Source organism: Propithecus coquereli, unplaced genomic scaffold, assembly GCF_000956105.1.
Source record: "Propithecus coquereli isolate 6110/MARCELLA unplaced genomic scaffold, Pcoq_1.0 Scaffold188, whole genome shotgun sequence".
In the NCBI taxonomy this organism is placed as follows: domain Eukaryota; kingdom Metazoa; phylum Chordata; class Mammalia; order Primates; family Indriidae; genus Propithecus; species Propithecus coquereli.
In genome coordinates, this window is record NW_012143634.1 from 1,900,510 (window position 1) to 1,922,817 (window position 22,308).

Sequence of the window (22,308 nt, forward strand, 5' to 3'; positions counted from 1 at the left end):
AAGAAGGGGTTACCCAGGTGAAAGATAGGAAGGAAAGTTGTTTCCAGCAGATAGTGTCATTGCAAAAGCCCATAGAGGAGAAACTGCAGAGCCGGGTTTGGAAACTGCCAGTGGTTTCTCAGAGCTGCAGTAGAGGAGGTGACAAAGAACGGGATGGAGAGCGTTGGTGGGTGCCCCCTGACAAAGGCTCTTCAGACCAAGCTAAGAAACTTCACTGCCTCCTGAGGCAGCGGGAAGGCTAGTTTATTGGAGCAGAAGAGTAACAGTTGCATCATGAATTATAAAAACATTGGCTCTGGAAGCAAGATTAGTTAGATTTTTTTTTTTCTTTTTTAAGAATAAAACCAGGCTGGACGGGTGGCTCGCACCTGTAATCCCAGCACTTTGGGAGGCCCAAGAAGGAGGATTCCCTTGAGGTCAGGAGTTCGAGACCAGCCTGAGCACCAGCAAGATCCGGTCTCTACTAAGAAAAAAAAATTAGCTGGGTATGGTGGCACATGCCTGTAGTCCCAGCTGCTCCGGAGGATTGTTTGAGCCCAGAAGTTTGAGGCTGCAGTGAGCTACAATGAGGCCACTACAAAACAAACAAATAAAAAATCCCAACCAGGCAAGAAATAATGGGACCTCATCTGAGACAGAGGGGATGGTGACTGAGAGCAGCGTGTCCAACTAGTAGGTGTTGGGGAGGGATTAGCCATAGAAGTAGGGAGAGCAATTGAGGAGGTTCCTGGCCTGGGTGTCTTGGGTGTATGATGGATTGACAGGGGTTGCGTTTTGTGCCACTTGATCCCCGCTCCAGGCCACCTCTGATTGGACCCTACAAACGCTTAGTTCAAATATAAAAATGTACACAGGAAATACCGAAGGTGGTGCTTACCGTTGGAATGGGTTTTCATGTGGGCTACGTATGGCTTTAGATTCATCTGGAACGTTTTAATTACAAACTAAAAGCTGATGTAAATGCAACATAGGAAAGCATCGACTTGTGTTACATCTCAGTGAGCACACGGGAGTCCTATTACTTTCGGTACTTTTCTGAGTGTTTGAACTTAATTTAATAACCAAATGGCAAAAAACGTTCCGGCAAGAACTGGAGGTGCTGAAACACGAGAAAGGGCTTTGAGCGCTATAAAGGGGTTGAACCAGAAGGCGGCGGGGGCGGAGAACGGCGTGGGGGCAAGTCTCCGCATGTGCACCCCGCGCGGGCAGGACGGGGCCCGCCGAGAGTGCGCGGGCGCGGGCGAGGGGAGGAGCGCGCGGGGGACGCTCTAGCCCCGCCCCTCCTCCTGTCCCGCCCCAGCCCCGCCTCCCTCCTGTGACACCGCCTCCCGTCTCCAGGTAACGTGGGGGCCAAAAGACGCGGCCGGGAGGCGGCCGCTGCTTGCCCGCCCCTGTCTTCTCGGATCCGGGATCCGGACGCTGAGCGCCATGGCTCTGCCTCTGCTGCCTGGCAACAGCTTCAACCGCAACGTGAGTAGCCAGGGCGTCCGAGGTCAGAGGCCCTGGCCGGAGTCTGGGGTCCAGGCAGAGTTGGGGCGTGGCCACCTCTGCAGACCCTAATGGACGCCTTCTGCCTCTGGTTCCCCTTCTGTGACTTGGGGGCAACTTGGGCCAAACTTTAAAATAGGCTCCTTCCCCCATCTCTCCAACTGCACCTGGATGCTCTTCCTACATTAGATACATAAGTAGAGTCCTTAGAGGTGGCAGGACCCTCAAACGTAGCCGACAGTAATGATGATAATCGTTGAACGTCTAATGTGTGACAGGCGCTTTAATCACCTTTCCCGGCATTGGATGTTCCCCAAAGCCCTTTGAATTAGGTACTTTTATTCCCACTTTACAGTTGAGAAAATTGAGGCACAGAGCTACACAGTCTCAGTGGTGAAGCTGGATTTCTTTCAGGCAACCTGTCTCCACAGTGCAGAACCCAATACCCTGGGTGAAAGAGACAGAGCTTCTGTTATTACATCGAAGAAATCTGGCACTGATCTCAAGGAGGGTAGGTGGTAGATAGGTAAGGTTTCCATCGGACTATATATAAAGTTTAGTCCCAAACTTCACAGAGGCACCCAAACGTGGACAGATTTTTTTTTCTTTATTTACTATTGGGAAGGGTTCATTTCAAAACAAGAAGAAAGTACTAAACAAAACAACACAACACAACAACATGAAAACCCCTGAGGGTTAAAGAACTTTTGCCAGTAAATAGCACCTTAATTTAAACAACAGCAGGAAAATGAGTCAGGCTTTTATTTGCACTGGTTACTACTCCTTACTTGGGTTTGCCAGTTGTGTCTGCAGGCGAAGGTAGGTAATACACCCATGGAAAGGAATTAGATGCAGCCACTCAAGGCATTTCTGTAAACCTCTGATAAGTTTAAAAGCAGGCAGATGGTATTCTTATATGTGGATTTATGTGTTGATCGGTTAATACCAATTTGATGGTGAGTACATGTGGTGCTTGTCTTTCTGTTCTTGGGATACCTCACTTAGTAGAAGGCGTTCCAGCTCTATCCAGGAGTATACAAGAGGTGCTATATCACCATTGTTGCTCATCTATTGGATGTTGGGCAGGGGGGAGGGGGGAGGAGGGAGGAGGGGACGGGTATTTGCATACACAAAGAGTGCAATGTGCACCACCCCCGAAGGATGGACATATTTGAAACTCGGACTTGGGGGGGAGGGGGGCGGGGGGGGCAAGAGCAACATACGTAACCTAAACATCTGTACCCCCATAATATGCTGAAAAAAAAAAAGCAGGGAGGCAGCTAATTGAAGTTTTTGGGGTGTTTTGTTTTTTTTTCTTGACAGAGTATCGCTCTGTCACGTGGGCTAGACTGCTGTGGTGTCAGCCTAGCTCACAGCAACCTCAAACTCCTGGGCTCAAGCGATCCTCCCGCCTCAGCCTTCCGAGTGGCTGGGACTACAGGCATGCGCCACCATGCCCGGCTAATTTTTTCTATTTTTAGTAGAGATGGCGTCTGGCTGGTGCTCAGGGTGATCTGGAACTCCTGCCCTCAAGCAATCCTCCTGCCTTGGCCTCCTAGAGTGTTGGGATTACAGGCGTGAGCCACCGGGCTTCCGAGATGGAAGTATTTGACTTCATGGAATCTGAACAGTGTCCATACCCAAGATATTGGCCCTCAAGTACCCGTTTTCTTTGTAGCTTCAGGCCACCGGACTCTGACCCCCACAGTTGGCTGGTCAGCCAAACTCTAAACACTGGTTTGTGTATTTCTTGGCTGATGGGTAGATGCCCACCTCCTGCAGAAGTATCACGGCTCTCACATGTCATGATTAAGGGTGGGAAGGAAAAACAGTGGTTGGATGACATATTTTAAAATCTGTAAGGTTGTACTCAGTGTACTTTTGCTTTTTAAAAAAAATCATTTTTTATTGAAGTACAACACATGTACAGAAAAATGCACAATGGATGATCACAAAATGAACATCAAGAAATAGAATATTTCTAGTCAGCATTCTCCCTGACTAGGGTTGCCAGATTTAGCAAATAAAAAAAAAATACAGGCCGGGCAGGGTGGCTCACGCCTGTAATCCTAGCTCTCTGGGAGGCCGAGGCGGGCGGATTGTTTGAGCTCAGGAGTTGGAAACCAGCCTGAGCAAGAGCGAGACCCCATCTCTACTAAAAATAGAAAGAAATTAATTGGACAACTAAAAATATATATAAAAAAAAAAAATTAGCCGGGCATGGTGGCGCATGCCTGTAGTCCCAGCTACTCGGGAGGCTGAAGCTGGAGGATCGCTTGAGCCCAGGAGTTTGAGGTTGCTGTGAGCTAGGCTGATGCCACGGCACTCACTCTAGCCAGGGCAACAGAGTGAGACTCTGTCTCAAAAAAAAAAAAAAAATACATGTCCCAAATATTGCATAGAACCTATTTATGCTAAAGGATTATTTGTTATTTATCTGAAATTCAGATTTAACTGAGCATCCTGTATTTTATTTGGCAACTCTACCTCTGACTCTTTCTGTTCATTACCCCTTCCCTACTCTCCAAATGTAACCACTATCTGGCTTCTATCACTATAATAGGTTTTGCTTGCTTTTGAACTTTTTATCAGAGGAAATGTTCAGTGTTTATTCTTTTGTGACTGGCTTTTTTAACTCAACATTATGTTTGTGAGAGTTGTCCATGTGGCTGTCTGTAGAGGTAGTTTGGACATTTTCATTGCTCTGTAGTATCACATTTTGTATGAATTTGACATCATTTATACACATTATATTCTTGATAGATATTTGGCTTGTTTGGGGTTGTTAAGAATAGTTTTGCTGTGACCATTCTTGTTCATATCTTTTGTTACGATTGCTAGCTAGATCATATCCTATTCATATGTTTAGCATTAGTAGATGCTGTCCAGGTAATTATACCAATTTAAATTCCCACCAGCATTTTATGTTCCTGTTGCTCCATATTCTTTTCTAACACTTGATATTGTTAGTCTTTTACATTTAAGATATTTTGGTGGGTGGCTATAGTGCAATTCTTTGTAATTTTAATCTTCACTTCCCTGATTTCTGATGAAATTGAGCATGTTTTACACATTTATTGGTCATTTGGATGGCCATTTATTGGGCATTACTCTTTTGTGTAGGGCCTGCTTGTCTCTTGTCTAAATTTCTACTGGGTTGCCTGCCCATTTCTTAGTAATTTGTAGGAGTTCTATGTAAATTTTGGATATCTTCTGGTCTATGGTTTGCCGTTTCACTTTTTTAATGGTGTTTATGATGAATAATTTTTCCTTTAGGTTACTGCTTTTTGTTTACTATTTTAGAAATAGTTACTTACAACAAAGACATGAAGATATTTCCCATGTTATCTTCTAGAAACTTTGTTTTAACCTTTCACATTTATAACTACAGTCTAACTAGAATACCTTTGTGTGTATGTGTCTGTGTGTGTGTACGTATAAAAGGAGATAGGAGTCAGGTTGTTGTTTTTTTTCCCCATATGGATATTCAGTTGACTGAGGAACATTTTTGGAAAAGGCCATTCTTTCTCCATTTCTCTGCAAATCCGCCTTTGTCGTAAATCAAGCATAATTTATGCATGGGTCTGTTTCTTGATTGATGAGTGTGTTTAAAATAATTATTCATTTAATTTATGCCTGAGACCACTGGAAGTGTGTGTGTGTGTGTGTGTGTGTGTGTGTGTATATGTGTGAGTGAACTAGAAAATGACAGTATACTTATTAGATTCCTTGGGCTGTCATTAACAAATAAGTATTTATTTACTGAGTCTCCTAGTATGGAACCCAAATTAGGTGGCCGCATCTAAAAAATTGTTGCACTAATCTTGGTACTAAATGTGCTATGTGTAGCCAAAAAATTAATATTATTTAAAAAACTTGTATTAGATTGGATGCTTTATGGCATAGAACAGTCAGAAAGTCAGTAGAGCCATATCTGTCCTTTTAATCCCCACCCTCCTCCCAGCTTGCTGAATTAAATTACCAAGTGAAAAACCTTGGCCTCCTGTAGATAGCATAATTACTTGGCTGTTTGGATTTAAAATTATGACATGAGCTAATGTTTACTGCTTTTTCATAGAAATTAAAAAGGAACTAATTTAGCTTCCAGTTGTCAGTCATGAACAATAGATTGATTTCTGTTCACAGGTAAGTGATGTGCAACCTATATTTCTATCTCTGAAATACAAAAAGTATTGTGCTTTCTAAAATATGAGCATTTGTACCACCGATGACATTAAAATTACTTTGATACGAATTGAAAACCTTAGGGAAAGATCATAACTAAATTCCAGATACACAGTATCTTTTTCCAACAATTTACGTGCTGAATTTGTATTGAGCAAGAGAATCTCGGGTGTATTGTCAAAATGATAGGATATTAAAGTTAAAAGGGACATTTCCAGCCAGAGCCAGAAATTCTTTCTACAGCATTTTGGACAGATGGTTGTGTAGCTGATCCTGAATGCCTCTAATGAATAATGAGGAGCTTATTCTCTCTGCTTTTTATGAAGCTACCTTGCTGTACCATCTTAGGAGGGTTTGTTGTAAATAGCCCATCATCTAATTTATAGTGAAGCAAAGGCTTCCTTAAGAAGAAAGAAAAATTATTTGAATACACAGTAGTAAAATAAAATAAGAATTTAGTGAATTATGGTCAGCATTTTTTTAAAAAGGAAAAATGTAGAAAGAAAAGAATAGAGTGGAATAGAATAAAAAATGCTTGGGATGAGTTAATGTTGTTTCACAAACTTTTGTTTCTGTTTTGTGCGTGCATGTGCACTCATGCACATATATGTATGTGAATTGGGCTGCACTAAAATATAACTTACTGTGGTTGCACAGTGTCTGAAAACCACTCTATCTTTAGAGTCACCTCCATCAATTCTTGCCTCAGTATTTTGAATTCAGATCTTCAATGTCTTTCAAGGTTGGATCTAGTCTCTCACCCTTCAGGAAGCCTACTCAGCTTTTCTCAATCTTTTTCTTTTAAATTTTTTGAAATAAAGTTCACGGAACATAAAATTTACCACTGACCATTTAAAAAGTATACAATTCAGTGGCATTTAGTACATTCACAGTGTTGTACAACTATCACCTCTGACTAGTCTCAAGACATTTTTGTCACCCCAAATCTCAATCTTTTTACCCTGGAGGAATCTTTGAAATGATTTTCAGGTCATGGGGAACTCCTTCATAAAAATTATATCTACAATCCATGGTACATTAGCATAATCTGTCATCTGTGAGTTGTAGATATAATAATCTGGTATTACTTGTCTTTTTGGAGTAAAAAGGACAATAGTTTTCTGTGGATGTGTTGATTTCAGCCAACTTATTCACCTACTCTTTCTTTTTCCCACAAAGGGTATCAACTCTAAAGCAAGTGGGAATGTAGTAGAGGAAACTTCCATTTGTCTTTTCTTATGGTGAAATTTTCTACTTGATTTTTTTTTCTTTTTATCTTATCTAAGTAGACCTAAAAGTCTTCCCGTAGTTTCTACTGTAGACGGTGCTAGTGAGGAATGATATATAGTATACGGTATGAGCAAGAGTAGTTTTCTCCCCTGTTTAAAACTAAAAATGACTTTTAGCCAGCTTTTTTGAGAAAAAAAACAGTTAGCTTACCTGTCTTTCCTTCACCTTTCTTTCTTTTCCTTTCTTGTCTTTTCATAGATTAAAAAAACTCGTAAGTCAGTATAATACAATTTTGTTAAATAATTCAAAATTATTATTTCTGTTTATATCCGAGATGGGATTCAATTTTTCAAAAAGTAGGTTCGGTTGATTTAATTTAGATAAAGGTTATAAATTCATTTTAATTAATGCTACTTATAATATAAAAATATATTGACAATGTTAATTAGTAAAGCTACTAAAAGCATATGACAAAGCAATATGAATAAAAATATAACCTAAGATACAATTTTATACAAGACTTAAAAATTAAGTTCTTTTACTGACTGACACAATCAGGCTTAAATACAGGCAGTTGCAAAATTATAATCTTGATATCTTTATAGACCTATATATACACGAGAATCTTATTTTTTAAAAACTAAAAATAAAGAATAAAATTTACTTCTCCAGTGTGAAACCTGTGCTTGTATTTTTCCACATACTGAATTCTGGGTTAAACTTGAGATCAGGCCCATATAAATTTCATTTTCAACTGAAATGAGAAGATTTCTGACCTTCTTTTTGATACCTGTTAAACAAGGAAAGCTTTGCTTACACATATGAGAAGTTGAAAACTGCAGCAAAATGGTCATTGCTTTCCTATGAATGGCAGGATACTTTCACATAAATTCGGAACTGGCCTTACGGGAGGTGTGTGTTTAACTTTATAAGAAATTGTCATTTTGCATTCCCACCAACAATGACTGAGAATTCCTGTTATTCCAAACCCATGTGAACAATTGGCATTGTCAGTGTTTTGGATTTTAGCCATTTTAATAGGCATATAGTGGTATCTTATCTTGATTTTAATTTTTTTTCCCTAATGGCTATGATGTAGAACATCTTTTTTTTGTGCTTATTTGCCGTCCATATATCTTTCCTTGGTGAAACGTCTGTTCATGTCTTTTACTTGTTTTTAATTGGGTTGTTTCCAACCTGTTGAGTTTTAAAAGTTTTTTTTTATGTATTCTGGATACAAGTCCATTTTTGAATATATGGGAGAAATATACATATATTTTCTCCTAGTCTGTGGCTTGAATTTTCATTCTCTTAAAACAAGGCTAGAAAATATGTGTATATTTTTAAAGATAAAATACAACATGAGTTCAAACTGATATTTCCAATGCAAATTAGGGATTATAAGGTTTTTATTTAACTTTTTTGATTTTATATTTATCTTTTACTTACATGGAAAATCTTGATTTATAAGGACATTAGCAAAATTACTTACTTGCTTTATCCTATCATAAATAAAAATATATATCCATTTAATTTTTGATTAATAATGATATTATCATCAATAATTTGAGGTTTGAAATAGTTCAAGAGTTCTTTCTGTTGTTAGGGTATATCCCACTGAGAATTTACTGTCAAATCACTGGGTTTTGATTTCATTTAAATGATTGCTGGCAGTATGGTTAAGTCACCAACTTAATATCTGGTTAATTTCATTTGTTTCATTGTACTTTTGATTCTTAAAACTTTTTTTCATTATAATGTAAAACATTTGTGTGGTTTCAACGTCAAGTTAGCAAAGTAAGGTACTTTCAGAGAAGTCTAGCTTTTATCCTGTCCCTTAAATCTTGTTCTCTCCCTCCTTCCATAAGTCACTTAAAAAAAAAAACTATTTAGTTTGGATTTATCTTTCCCCTTCTTCCTCCTCTCCACCTACTTCTCCTTCTCCTTCTTTTTGGTTTTTAAAACAAAAAATTTTTAAATATATTTTATTAAATAAATGGTAGCATACCCTATATATTTTCTTGCACCTTCCTTTTTTCATTTTAACAGTGTATCTTGAGGATCACTTCATGGTAGTATGTACAGCTATTCATCACTCCTTTTCACAGCTACATAGTACTCCATTGTGTGGACTTAAAATAGTTTGTTTAACTCATACCCTTTTGATGTATAGTTGCATTATTTCCAGTCTTTTGCTATTACAAATAATGCTGCAATAAATAGCCAAAGTTGTGCTTCAAGAACACCATGAAAAAAGTGAAAAGGCAACCCACAATGTGGGAGGAAATATTTGTGAAGACAAATAATCCATTTAAAAAATGAGTGAAGGGTCTGAATATACATTTCTTCAAAGAAAATATATAAATAGCTAATAAGCACATTAAAGGACACTCAATATCATCAGTAATTAGATAAATACAAATTAAAACCACAGTGAGATATCACTTCACACCTCTTAGGATGGCCATGACAAAAAAGACAGATAATAACAAGTGTCAGCAAGAATGTGGAGAAACTGGAACCCTCATATGTTGCTGGTAGGAATGTAAAATGGTGCCTCTGCTGTGGAAAACAGTCTGGCAGTTTCCTCAATGGTTAAACATAGAGTCACTGTATAACACAGCACTCCTAGATATATACCCAAGAGAAAAGGAAACATATGCCTACATAAAAACCTGTACATGTATGTTCATGATAGCATTGTTCATAATAGCAAAAATGGGAAACAACCCAAATATCTATCAACTGATGAATGGATAAACAAAATGTGGTATATCCATACAATGAATAATATTTTATTCAGCCATAAAAAGAATGAAGTACTGATACATACTACACCTGGATGAACCTCAAAAGCATTATGTTAAATACTATATTTCATACAAAAGACTGCATATTGTATGATCCCACTTATGTGAAATGTGCAGAATACACAAATCTGTAGAGATAGAAAGCAGATTAGTGGTTGCCTAGAGCTGTGTGGGGAAAGGGAAGAAATGAGGAGTGACTGCTAATGGGTATAGGGTTTCATTTTGGGATGATGAACGTGTTCTAAAGTTAGATTACGGTAATGATTGCACAACTCTGTAATAACACCAAACTCCATTGGATTGTACATTTTAAATGGGTGAACTTTATGATATAGAAGTTATATCTCAATAAAGTTAGTAAATAAAAAAATAGCAAAGAGTGGGCATGGTGGCTCATGCCTGTAATCCTAGCACTCTGGGAGGCCGAGGCGGGTGGATCGTTTGAGCTCAGGAGTTCGAGACCAGGCTGAGCAAGAGCGAGACCCCGTCTCTACTAAAGAAATCGAAAGAAATTAGGTGGAAAACTAAAAATATATATTTATAAAAAAATTAGCCAGGCATGGTGGCGCATGCCTGTAGTCCCAGCTACTAGGGAGGCTGAGGATGGCTTGAGCCCAGGAGTTTGAAGTTGCTGTGAGCTAGGCTGATGCCACGGCACTCACTCTAACCCGGGCAACAGAGTGAGACTCTGTCTCAAAAAAAAAAAAAAAAAAAAGCAAAGAAAGGAGTTGGCAGTGGGGGGCTTTGCTGGGCATACATACAAAACAATAGATCACAGGAAAGTTTTCATTTAAAGAATTCTGCCACTTTGTTCCCAGTAACTAGAGAAATATCCTTGAAATTACATTATTTCAGATTGGCCACTTCTGTTTTTTTTTTTTTGAGACAGAGTCTTACTGTGTTGCCCAGGCTAGAGTGCTGTGGCATCATCCTAGCTCACAGCAACCTCAAACTCCTGGGCTCAGGTGATCCTACTGCCCTAGCCTCCCCTAGTAGCTGGGACTACAGGCATGTGCCACCATGCCCGACTAATTTTTTCTATATATTTTTAGTTGTCCGATTAATTTCTTTCTATTTTTAGTAGAGACGGGGTCTCGCTCTTGCCCAGGCTGGTTTCGAACTCAAACAATCTGCCCGCCTCGGCCTCCCAGAGGGCTAGGATTACAGGCGTGAGTCACCGTGCCTGGCCAGATTGGCCACTTCTTGAAGCTGCCATTCATACTTTGGAAAAGACATAACATTCCATTGCTATTTCTAAATGTTAATCTGGGGTTCAGAAATTAGAGTCACTTTGCCTGTTTAGGGATCAAACACCTAATTGGCCACTTTGCATTCTGTGCTGAACTTTATAGCTCTGTCACCTAGGTTACATTTGGCTATAAGTAACAGAATACCTGACTAACAGTGATTTAAGCCAAATTAATTGTCTTGCATCGTAAGAAATCTAGAGGTGCAGCAGTTTCAGGTTTAGAAGTAGTTTATTAATGTCATAAAGGAGTCAGGTTCTTTTTATTTCTCCATTCCACCATCTTCAGAATATCGGCTTTTCTTTCTTAGGCTCATGACCTGATGGTTGCAAAATGGTTGCCTCAGTTCCAGTCATCACAACTATGCACAACCATGTTCAAGACAAGCAGAAAGGAGAGGGAGGGGAAACAGCTCTTCTTATATCATAAAATAAAATGTTTCCCAGGAATCCCCCCAGTAGGTTCCCTCTGTCCATCTTATTTTATAAAATTGAGTCACATGACTATCCTTTGCTACAAGAGGTGCGAGAAAGGGAAAAGAGGGTTAATAAATGTTAGGAACCAACAAACTTTGTCTGCCACACCAGCCACAGACTTAATACCTATGAATCTGCATGCTCTCCTCAGTTTTAGTATCCCTTTCTTTAAAATTTTTTGTTTTTATTTTTATTTTATTTATTTGGTTTTTTTTTTTTTTGAGATAGTCTCTCTCTGTTTCCCGGGCTAGAGTGCAGTGGCTTCATCATAGCTCACTGCAACCTCAAACTCCTGGGCTCAAGGGATTTTCCTGCCTCAGCCTCCTGAGTAGCTGGGACTATAGGCGTGCACCACTACTCCTGGCTAATTTTTCTATTTGTTTTGTAGAGATGGAGTCTTGCTCTTGCTTAGGCTGGTTTTGAACTCTTGGTCTCAAGTGATCCTCCCACCTTGGCCTCCCAGAATGCTAGGATTACAGGTGTGAGCAACTGTGTCTGGCCTGTGTTTTTAAATTATACAAGGAACACATGAATATATCATCATTGGAAAAGATTCCAACAATAGTTTCTTCCTAAACAATCTTTTTTTCCATAATGGAAAACAAGCCTAATATTCTAGTTAAACCAGCTCATTGTCTGTCCTGTGAATATATTTTGGACTTTTCCACTCTATTATTAGTTTGTTTGTCCCCTTCCCTGACAGAATCCTCATTCCTCTTCCTCTTCCCATCTAGATCCTAGATTCCCTCAAAATTTGGCTCTAATCCCCCATCCTCATTACAGCCTTCCCTGATCATCTCAACAAGAAACCAACTCTCTCTCCATCTACATAACTCCAAATGCTCATATCATCCACACCACTCATTTACTGCTTTATCTCCTGTGTTGTGGTTTGCATTCTTTATGTGTGATCATGGCAGTCTAAGCTGGCTGAGAAACTGTGATTGCCTGCTTTTTGTGTTGCCCTCCATGTTCTCGCACCTTCTGTGCACAAGACAGGCCCTTAATAGATGACTGTCCCTTGCCCCCTCTACACGTGAGTATATCATCACTGTAAAAGAGTCCAACAATATTGTTCTTTGCAACTTGTGATTCTACCTGCAGCAACCGTGGTTAGAACCTAGATGGGGATAAACATAGCTTGCGAGAATCATCTCTGGAATTAGCTTCTCACTTATGTCTTCCACTGCTGCTGTGGAACAAAATAATTCTTATTTTAGCAACGGTGAATATAAAGGAGGATGAAAGTCATTTGCTTTTGTGGCTTAAATAGGCTATAAGCCTCTCAGGATATATAGTTTATACAAAGTGGACAGGGCAGCATGCAGATGTCCCTATACAAGTTGTGACTCAAAGCCTCTCTGTGGCCTATTGTGCCATGCTGAGGGACATTTCTCTCTTCCTTATTGACATCCAGTTTGGCTTTTTCTGGAAGCAGCAGATTTTTCTATACGCATTCATCAGTCAGGACTCCTTAGGAGACGAGTCTCCTGACAATAGATTCCAGCTATACTAATAGTGCAAATGTAAAGGGATTTCTTGGGCCATTTCCTGGAGGAGTTTATTCTGTTTCTACAGTTGCAGAAAGGGCTGAGCAAACTTCCTGGGGAGGAGAGATTCCATAAAACAAAGGGAAGTGAGAGGTGAGCATTTTTACTTCTGTGTTACACAGGACGCAGGGTGCTCAAATTCTTCCTGGCAACTCCATTGCGACAAAATGACCAGCCTGCCTAGTTGAAGGCCAAATAAATTCTTTGTTTTCCTAACAATGTATTTGGCATCTCAAAGGAGGAAATGGTCAAAACTGCTAGATTTTCGGGGAGGTTGGGTCAATCGCATGGTTTCAGCCATAATTTAGACTACTTTTTTTTTTCTCTTCACTTGAGTCTGGTAATTGAAACAGACTGCTCTATCAGATTGAAGCAGTTTGTTTTATCATTTACAAGACTATTTCTATATTATTTCTGTTAGAGTTCAGTCATTTGTTGCACAGCTGTGTTCATGTTCATACCTAATACTTTATAAAAGACACCTGAGTGGAACCTCTCTCGGTGATCAAGGAAAGTGACCTTCTCTTTCCTTTTTTTAAATTAAATTTTTATTGAGACAATCGTAAACACACATGTAGATTCACATAAGAAATAATAGAGAGGCCTATTGTCCTTTCATAGCCAGACCTCCCTCCCTCCCACCAACTCCCCTGCCTCCCACCAGCCCTCACCCCAGCAACAACTAATCTGTTCTCCATTTCTAATATTTTGTTACTTCAAAAATATCATATAAGTGGAATCATAAGGTATGTACCATTTGGAATTGTCTTTTTTCCAATTTGGTATAATTCCCTGGAGATTTATCTGGGCTGTTGCACGTATCAATTGTTCATTCATTTTTATTGCTGAGTGGTATTCCATGTATGTACCACAGTTTCTGTATTCATTTGCCTGTTAAAGGACATCTGGGCCATTTCTAGTTTTTAGCTATTGTGAATAAAACTGCTATGAGCATTCATGTACAGTTTTTTATGTGCACATTCATTTTCATTTCTCTGGGATAGAAGCCCAAGAGTGCAATTGCTGTGTCATATGATAATTGACATGTTTGATTTTATTAAAAAAAAACTATCAAACTATTTTTGAGAGAAAATTCCTGTTTTACATTTCCAAAAACAACATATGAGTAATCTAGTTTCTTCCTACCCTGGTCAGCATTTAGTGTTGTCATTAGATTTTTAAAAATTTTATATCTTGCTTTATTTACTTAATACCATGTAAGAAACACATTCAGTGTTGCCACACAGCCCTTCATATTCATTCATTCATTCATTCATTCAAGAGATATTTATAGACTAAGATGTGCCAGGAACTATTGTAGGTACTGGATACATAGCAGAGAACAAAAAGGACAAAAATTACTATTTTCATGGAGCCTACATTTTTATGGATTATCATTTTATTTTATTTAAAAAAAATTTTTAAATTGGTGTTGTCACTTTTTTCTTTTAGCTGTCTGATAGGTGTGTAGTGATATCTCATTGTGAGTTTAATTGGCATTTTTCTGATGGTTAATGAGTTGAATAACTTTTCATGTGCTTATTTGCCATCTGTATATACACCTTGGTGAAATGTTTGTTTATGTCTTTTGCCCATTTCTAATTGGATTATTTTTTACTAAGTTTTGAGATTATTTATACATTGTAAATACCAGTCCTTTGAGACGTGGTTTGTACATGTTTTCTCTCAGTCGATGGCTTGTCTTTTCATCATGTTAACAGTGTCTTTTGCAAAGCAAAAGTTTCCAATTTTGATGAGGTCCAATTTATCAATTTTTCCTTTTGTGGATTATGCTTTTTGTGTCAAGTCTAAGAACTCTCTGCCTACCCCTAGATCCTGAAGATTCTCTCCCGTGTTTCTTTTTTCTAAAAGTTTTATAGTTTTAAATTTTATATTTAAGTCTGTGATCTATTTTGAGTTAATTTTTATATAAGGCATGAGATTTAGGTCGTGATTAATTTTTCTGGCCTGTGGATGCCCAGTTGTTCCAGCACCATCTGTTGTAAAAGATATTTTTCCATTGAATTGCTTTTGCATCTTTGTGAAAAATCATTTGAGCATATTTCTGTGGGTCACTTTCTGTTTTTTTATTCTGTTCCATTGATCTCTGTCTATCCCTCTGCCATTGTCACACTGTTTTTATTACTGTAGCTGTAGAATAAATCTTAATATCAGGTTCAGTGATTCCTCCCACTTTATTTTTCTTTGTCAAAGTTTTTCTTTGTCTTCTTTATTTTTCCCAATGTGTAAAGAAAATTACCCTTTAGATCGCTTAATAATCTTATTCTGTTAAAAAATTAAAGGATATCTTTTAGAGACTGCATGCATTAGTTTGTAATGCTTTCTACTGCAAGTAATGGAATACCTGACCAATAGAGGCTTAAACAAGCAGGGATTTTTTTTTCCCACCAAGCAGGAAGTCTGGAGGTAGGGGGCTGCTGGCACGTGTTTAGAGGTTCAACTTTGTCTCAGCCAGCATCTCTGCAACCCTCCCCACCTTCCCACCTATGATCCCAAGAGGCTTTTTGCAGTTCCAGGCATCATGTACACATCTCAAGACAAGAAGAAGTGAATGAGTGAAAGCATGACATGCATCTGTCCCTTGGCTCAAGAGAGCAAAACCCTTTTCTAGAATCCCAGAAAAAGAAGTTAAGGAAACAAGTGTAGTATTTAGCTTTTTCTGGAGTTTTTAAATGGAGACCGGCAATGGAGAAGGAATTTGGGAATGGATGTACCAATCAGCTACAAACAAGCCAGTGATTTTAACTGACTTTGGGGAAAATCTGTAAAATTCTATTTATTGATTGCTGCCTTGAGTTGAATTATTTAGAGGGAAAAAAATCAGTCTTGTGGGAAAGGTGCTGCACATCTTTCTAGATCTTATTGATTTAAATTTTATTTTCCACACTATTGATTTAAATACATTATTAAATATATAAAATCAATCTTATTGTTATATTGAGTTTATTACCTGCCTCTGAGTGGAGGTTTTTCCAAGTTCTTGGCATTAGTTGGGAAAAGAATTTCAGGATGCCTCATGTAAGCCAAGCAAGCAAAAGCTTTATTGAAAGTGAAAGTATACTCTTAGGGAAGAGAGTGAGCAGGCTCAAAAGAGAGCAATTGCATGAGGAGGAAGTGGTCTTAGATCTTTTTCAGTCTTACTAATTGAGGGGAGGACTATTTAAGGCCAAAGGGTTGGCTTTTACTAACAGTTTGGGTAGTAATTCCTAGAATTGGGTTCCTTCCCATTTTCATACTTTATATGGCTATCTGAGAACTGTCATGTTGATTTCAAGGGTGAAAAAATTTTAAAACTACAATGTAAATGATATTGTAATTAGCCAAAGTTCTTGTAAGGTGGCAGGGATAGCTGACCAGCTGGTCGAGGCCAGTTATTATCTGTGGTTATCAGCCCCTCTAGTTAACTTCTGTTTAAGACTTGGTTATTTTAACACCTGCACCTGATCTTCAAGACCCTGCATCCAGTATCAGCCCTGTCTCTTAGTCTCCTACTCTACCAAGTTGATGGTTAAGAATCACGAGCACAACACATTTCCAAAGTTAGGTTTGGAAAGAGGAAAATTATTAATAGCTTAAAATGTTTGAAGTTTTCCTTGACATAGCTTTTTTATTTGCACATTTGGGGTTACTTTTTGAGTGATTTAGCTTTATTAATAAGTAATGATAGCTTTCATGCTCTTATGGTCATGAGCTCTAAGATCCCACTATACCTGAGGCAATTTTGTTATTTTCTGTTGGGAGGGTCACAGTATCTGCTGAATGATTTTTTCTTCTCCATAAAAGACAGAAAAGAAGAAAAGAGAAAGTAAATATCTAAAATAAATGAGATATGAAGGGAGAACAAAAACCACACTATTTACAGAACAGAAGCAAACTAGGCCAGAACCTGATCAACCAGGAATATCTAAGAATGATAGTTTTAGATAATTCTATGTCAGATTTTCCATTAACCTCAAAGAGTAATTAGAAAACTAAATGTTGTTCATGTTTATTGAAATATTAAATACTGAGTGGCTCTCTTCAGTCCTCCAATTTCCAATAATTGCCTGTGGATTTAGTGGGATTTCTACAGTACCCTCTTCTAATACCTGCCCTGCTCTTAAGGCATTGAGTCTAGATCTAATTATTTGATCTGTTTCCTTCCTTCTGGGTCATGGTGGTTACTTTTGCCAAAAGCAAAAGTAACAAATCAGGCCGGGCGTGGTGGCTCACGCCTGTAATCCTAGCACTCTGGGAGGCCCAGGCGGGTGGATTGCTCAAGGTCAGGAGTTCAAGACCAGCCTGAGCAAGAGCAAGACCTCATCTCTACTAAAAATAGAAAGAAATTAATTGAACAACTAAAAATATATAGAAAAAACTAGCCGGGCATGGTGGCGCATGCCTGTAGTCCCAGCTACTCGGGAGGCTGAGGCAGAAGGATTGCTTGAGCCCAGGAGTTTGAGGTTGCTGTGAGCTAGGCTAATGCCACGGCACTCACTGTAGCCAGGGCAACAAAGCGAGACTCTGTCTCAAAAAAAAAAAAGTAACGATTCAATTCTGATGACTTAAACAAGGGGAGGTCTATTACTTTTCTCCAAGAGGGAGCAAAGAATGTGAAACCTAATGCTTAAGAGCTCTGGTGTTGGGTTTGCACTAATTGAGTGACCGTGGGCAAATGACTTAAACTCTCTCTGCCTCAGAATCCCCATCTATAAAATAGAGATAATGATACAGCATATTCAGAGATTTTCTCTGAGAATTAAGGGTTTTTTTTTTTAACAATTTGCATCTATTATTTATTAATGAGGTTGACCATATTTTAGTATGTTTATTACCTATTTCTATTTCCTTTTTTGTGAAGTGCCTTTTCAGATCTATTGCTTATTTTTCCATTAGATTTTCTCTTTTTTATTGTACATACTTACGGGATATAGAGTGATATTTTGATATGTGTATACAATGTGTAATGATCAAATCAGGGTAATTAGCCTATCTGTCACCTCAAAGATTTATCATTTGTTTTTTGTGAACATTCAAAATCCTCTCTTGCAGCTTTTTGAAAATACACAATAAATTATAGTTAACCATATGCACTCTATAGTGCTGCAGAACACCAGAACTCATTCCTCCTACGTAGCTGTAATTTTGTATCTGTTGACCATCCTCTCCCCATCCTCCCCCACCCTCCCCAGCCTCTGATACCCACAATGATTAAGTGAGTTTAATGCTTCTAAAGCACTTAGAACAGTGCTGCAGGTGTTAGCTATTAAGGCAACAGGGATGATATTCACATCTGCAAAGATAGGCTTCTAGCTCATGCTGGTCCTAGTGAGCTCTCAGGTTCTTACTAAGCACCTCGCTCTTCCTGCCTTTGCCATGGGGTTGTCAAGCATCTGGGATTTGGAATGCAGCCTGGATAGAAACAAGAGACTCTGATGTGCCGGAGCTGTGAAATGGACATTATAAACAGATCAACAACTCCTTACGCTGAGGACCATAGCCTGCTTCTCAGTTTGGGTTAGCTATACAGTTTCTGTAGTGGCCCTAGTAACTTATTGATTATTCATTAATCAACCCAAGCATGTGACAAAATTGCTCTTCTAATCTTTTTTTTTTTTTTTTTTTTCCGAGACAGGGTCTCACTCTGTTGCCCAGGCTAGAGTGCCGTGGTGTCAGCCTAGCTCACAGTAACCTCAAACTCCTGGGCTCAGGTGATCCTTCTGCCTCAACCTCCCAAGTAGCTGGGACTACAGGCATGCGCCACCATGCCCGGCTAGTTTTTTCTATATATTTTTAGTTGTTCAATTAATTTCTTTCTATTTTTAGTAGAGATGAGGTCTTGCTCTTGCTCAGGCTGGTCTCGAACTCCTGAGCTCAAATGATCCACCCGCCTCGGCCTCCCAGAGTGCTAGGATTACAGGCGTGAGCCACCGCACCCGGCCATGCTCTTCTAATCTTTAGCAACAAGGAAGGGGTGGTGGTATCAACTATTCATTTGATGTGAAGCAGAGTCTAGATTTGGCAGCTGCCTTTCATTATGTCATAAATGGAATAAGAACCAGGGAGTTGAGATGCCAAGGAGTGCTGATCTGGGGCTAGTATATTCTTGACTTTATTATGATTTGCTAAGATATTTGCCTAATTTCCTTGGACTGAGGACCAATTCACAGTCAGTAGGGCAAAGGGCAGGTTGCCATGCAATCCTAAGAGGTTATAGTGCCAAATCTCAAGCTTGTGTGTGTGTGTGGGGCAGAGGGGTGGTGGGAGGAGCAAATTTGAAACAGGTGCTGTCTGGACTATTACATCACACCAAACAAATCCTCACGGTATTAGCTTCTAAGGTATAGAATTCTGAATTGAAATTTCAAGTTAATGCTCTAATAGTACAAAAATGGAATTTTGCATGCTATGTTGATTAGAATAACAATAGCAATTGGTGTTACTGAACTTTTAAAAAGTGTGCGTGTTTTGTTGTTTTGAGATCGAATGTGTGAATTCACAACTCACAAGCCAAGGGGTGTGGAGAGGTTTTAGTAATAGTTCCTTTCGTGCTAAAAGCATTCTTTTTAAGAATTAGGTCTGGCTGATTTGATTTTATTTAGCAAGAGAATTGGAAATATTTAATAAAAATCTGACTAATATTCTTTGGGTAGAGCATTGGCTCATCAATTTAGCAGGGACTTGATTGAATGAATTATATTCTGAATTTTACATGTTTTGGTTTTTCCTCAATTTTCATAGCATTGGTGGATTTTATGGCCCAGCACGCTTCTCCTGTACAGCTCTGCTGGCGTTGGTGGATTTTAATGTTTAAAATAAAAAGGTCTTGTCATATGGTGTTCTTAGTCATTATTACTAGCTGGACCAAGATGTGCTGACAAGAGTTCATAGCAATTATGTGTGTTCCTTTCATGGGGAGCGGGGCAGTGGGTGGCTGCCCCTCGAAACAGTAGGACTACCTCCTTCACCCTTGCTTCTTCCAGCCCCTTCTCTTTCTCTTGTATCAGTGGTGGTGACCAGCAAGGGAAGGGCTAGTTTTGTGGAGGGCTCTTAAGGCTCAATCCACCGCTTCTGCCTCCTTTAGAAATACTAGTAGAAATGAGCCTCATATCCTGTAAGATGTAACTTTAGTATTTGATTTTGCCATTCAAGGCTCTCTATGGATTGATTTCCACATCCACTTTTCAAACTTTTATTTCTTACTCCTGTAGGAAATGCCCCTGAATCTAGCTGAGTCTAGTCCCTGTTCTTCAACATGCTCTAAAATCTTTTTTCTTACTCTGCCCAAATTCAGCGCATACTTCAAGGCTCACTTTGAGATCCAAATTCTACATGTATTTGTCTCTGGCTTCTACCACTCCTTAGTGTACTCCTTTGAATTCCTATAACCCTAATCTATGTGCATAGGGTCTGCTATTTGCTACAGTGGGTTGCCAAAAAATAAATCTTAAAAATAGATGGTATCTTTAAGTTCAAGAATAATCGACTGTGTACCTATCAGGCCCTGTGTTAGATGCTAAATGGGAAATAAGACAGACTGTGGCCTTGCTTTCATGGAACCAAGAGGAACAGTGTTAAAAGTGACTGTTTACCAAGGAATGAAAAATCAAAGAATTCATACATGTTCATGAAACAAATATTACTAATACCAATGTCATAAAAGTAGAGATAGATCTATAAAATTATTTAATCAAATATAGAAAGTTAAGTTCTAAGTCATATAAAATGTTATATATTATTTACAGAAATGTTCTGTAAAATCTGTGTGAGGAAGAGAACATATTAGCTCTCAGGATGGTAATTGCTAAGGGATACTAAGGGAATTACTTGGTTCTTTTTCAGTGGAGCTCTAACTCAGTTCTCTCTAAAAGCCAATACCAAGTCTTTCCCTTGAGAAAATAATAAATGCTAATAGGCAGGCATAGCCACAGATATTTTCTTACTTGATCCTAAGCACTGCCCCGTGAAGCAAGTATTATTATTCTCATTTTAGAGATTGCAAACCTAGAGGCCTCTAGAGAAGTAAAGTGACTGTTCCAGGATCACATGGCCTGTATTAGCAAAGCTGGAATAGGAATAGCAGGCTTTCGGTGCCACATCTCCCGCTGTATCCTTTATGGCTCCAAGTTTATGCCATTACTCCCTGGTTGTGTTCTCTATTTCCCAGAATTCCAAATGTTTAATCATTAGATTTAAGGGGATCTAAGCCAGACAACATGGACAGGGAAAGATCAGCTGATGATATTTGATTGCTTGAAAATCATCCACAGTGTATATTCTTCTATTCATTCAACAAGTATTAATTGAGCACCTACTATGTGCTAGGTCCTGTATTCCTTACTCTCAGAAAGTACAAAGTCTAGTGTGAAATACAATCACATAAACAGATTACTATAATATAATCTGCTAAGTACAGTAATGGCGGTATAGGAATTATGGACATACAGATAGGGGCTCATTTGTTGAATGAATGAATCAAGAATGAACCTTTTGAGATTCTTTGTTTCTATCTGTACCATTGCTGCCTCTTTCAAGGGCCTCACCTATTATTTTTTTTAGAAACATTTATTGTATTCTGGGTTCTAAGCACTGTGCCTGGCCCTGGTAATTTAGCTGGGGGGCAATGGGCAAGTATGTAAATGTAAAGACAGGGTGACTTTCCAGACTTTAATAGAAGATCTATGCAGGAACAGAATGTTCTGCCTCTAGCAGCTAGGGAAGACTTTAAGAGGATATGACGTTTAGATGATCTTTTATTTATTTCTTACATTTTTCTGGGCATGGGTTATTTTAAGGAAATTATAAATACTAGAAACTCAAGAATTTTTATTTGCAATACCTTACCCAGAGCTATTCAAAGAGCCATATGATTCACAAGATTTTTCTGTCCCTATAACTCTGCAGAAACCATTCTTGTCAAGTATGTTATGAAGTCAGGGGTCAAGTCTCAAGCCTCATCTTCATATGACTTATCAGTCACATTTAACACATGTAATCATGCACTCCTTCCTCAAATGCTTTCTTTACAGAGTTTTCATGACACTAAACTCTCCTGGTTTTCTTCCTATCTCACTAGCGATTCCTTTTTAGTCTCCTTTGTTAATTCCACCCCATCTCCCTGATCTCTTAACACTGGGATATTTTAAGGCTTAGTCTTGGACTTCTTTTCTACACTGTCGTCATTCAATCTAGTACTATAGTCTTAAATGCCATCTATCAATTGATATATATATAAAATTTTCATATTCAGCCTTGACCTCTTTCCTGAACTTCAGACTCACATATCCACCTGCTAGTTAACATTTCTACTTGCTTGTCGAGC

General features: G+C 38.7%; 1 protein-coding gene across 1 annotated transcript in view; it reads left to right on the forward strand.

Moving 5' to 3' along the window:
• The first annotated feature begins 1,245 nt into the window (after positions 1-1,245).
• EFHC2 (EF-hand domain (C-terminal) containing 2) overlaps positions 1,246-22,308 on the forward strand; it is a 150,995-nt gene continuing 129,932 nt past the window's right edge. Inside the window, exon 1 of the mRNA XM_012642805.1 lies at positions 1,246-1,470. Coding sequence (XP_012498259.1) covers positions 1,429-1,470 — 42 coding nt within the window. The 5' untranslated portion in view covers positions 1,246-1,428. The remainder of the gene's footprint in view (positions 1,471-22,308) is intronic.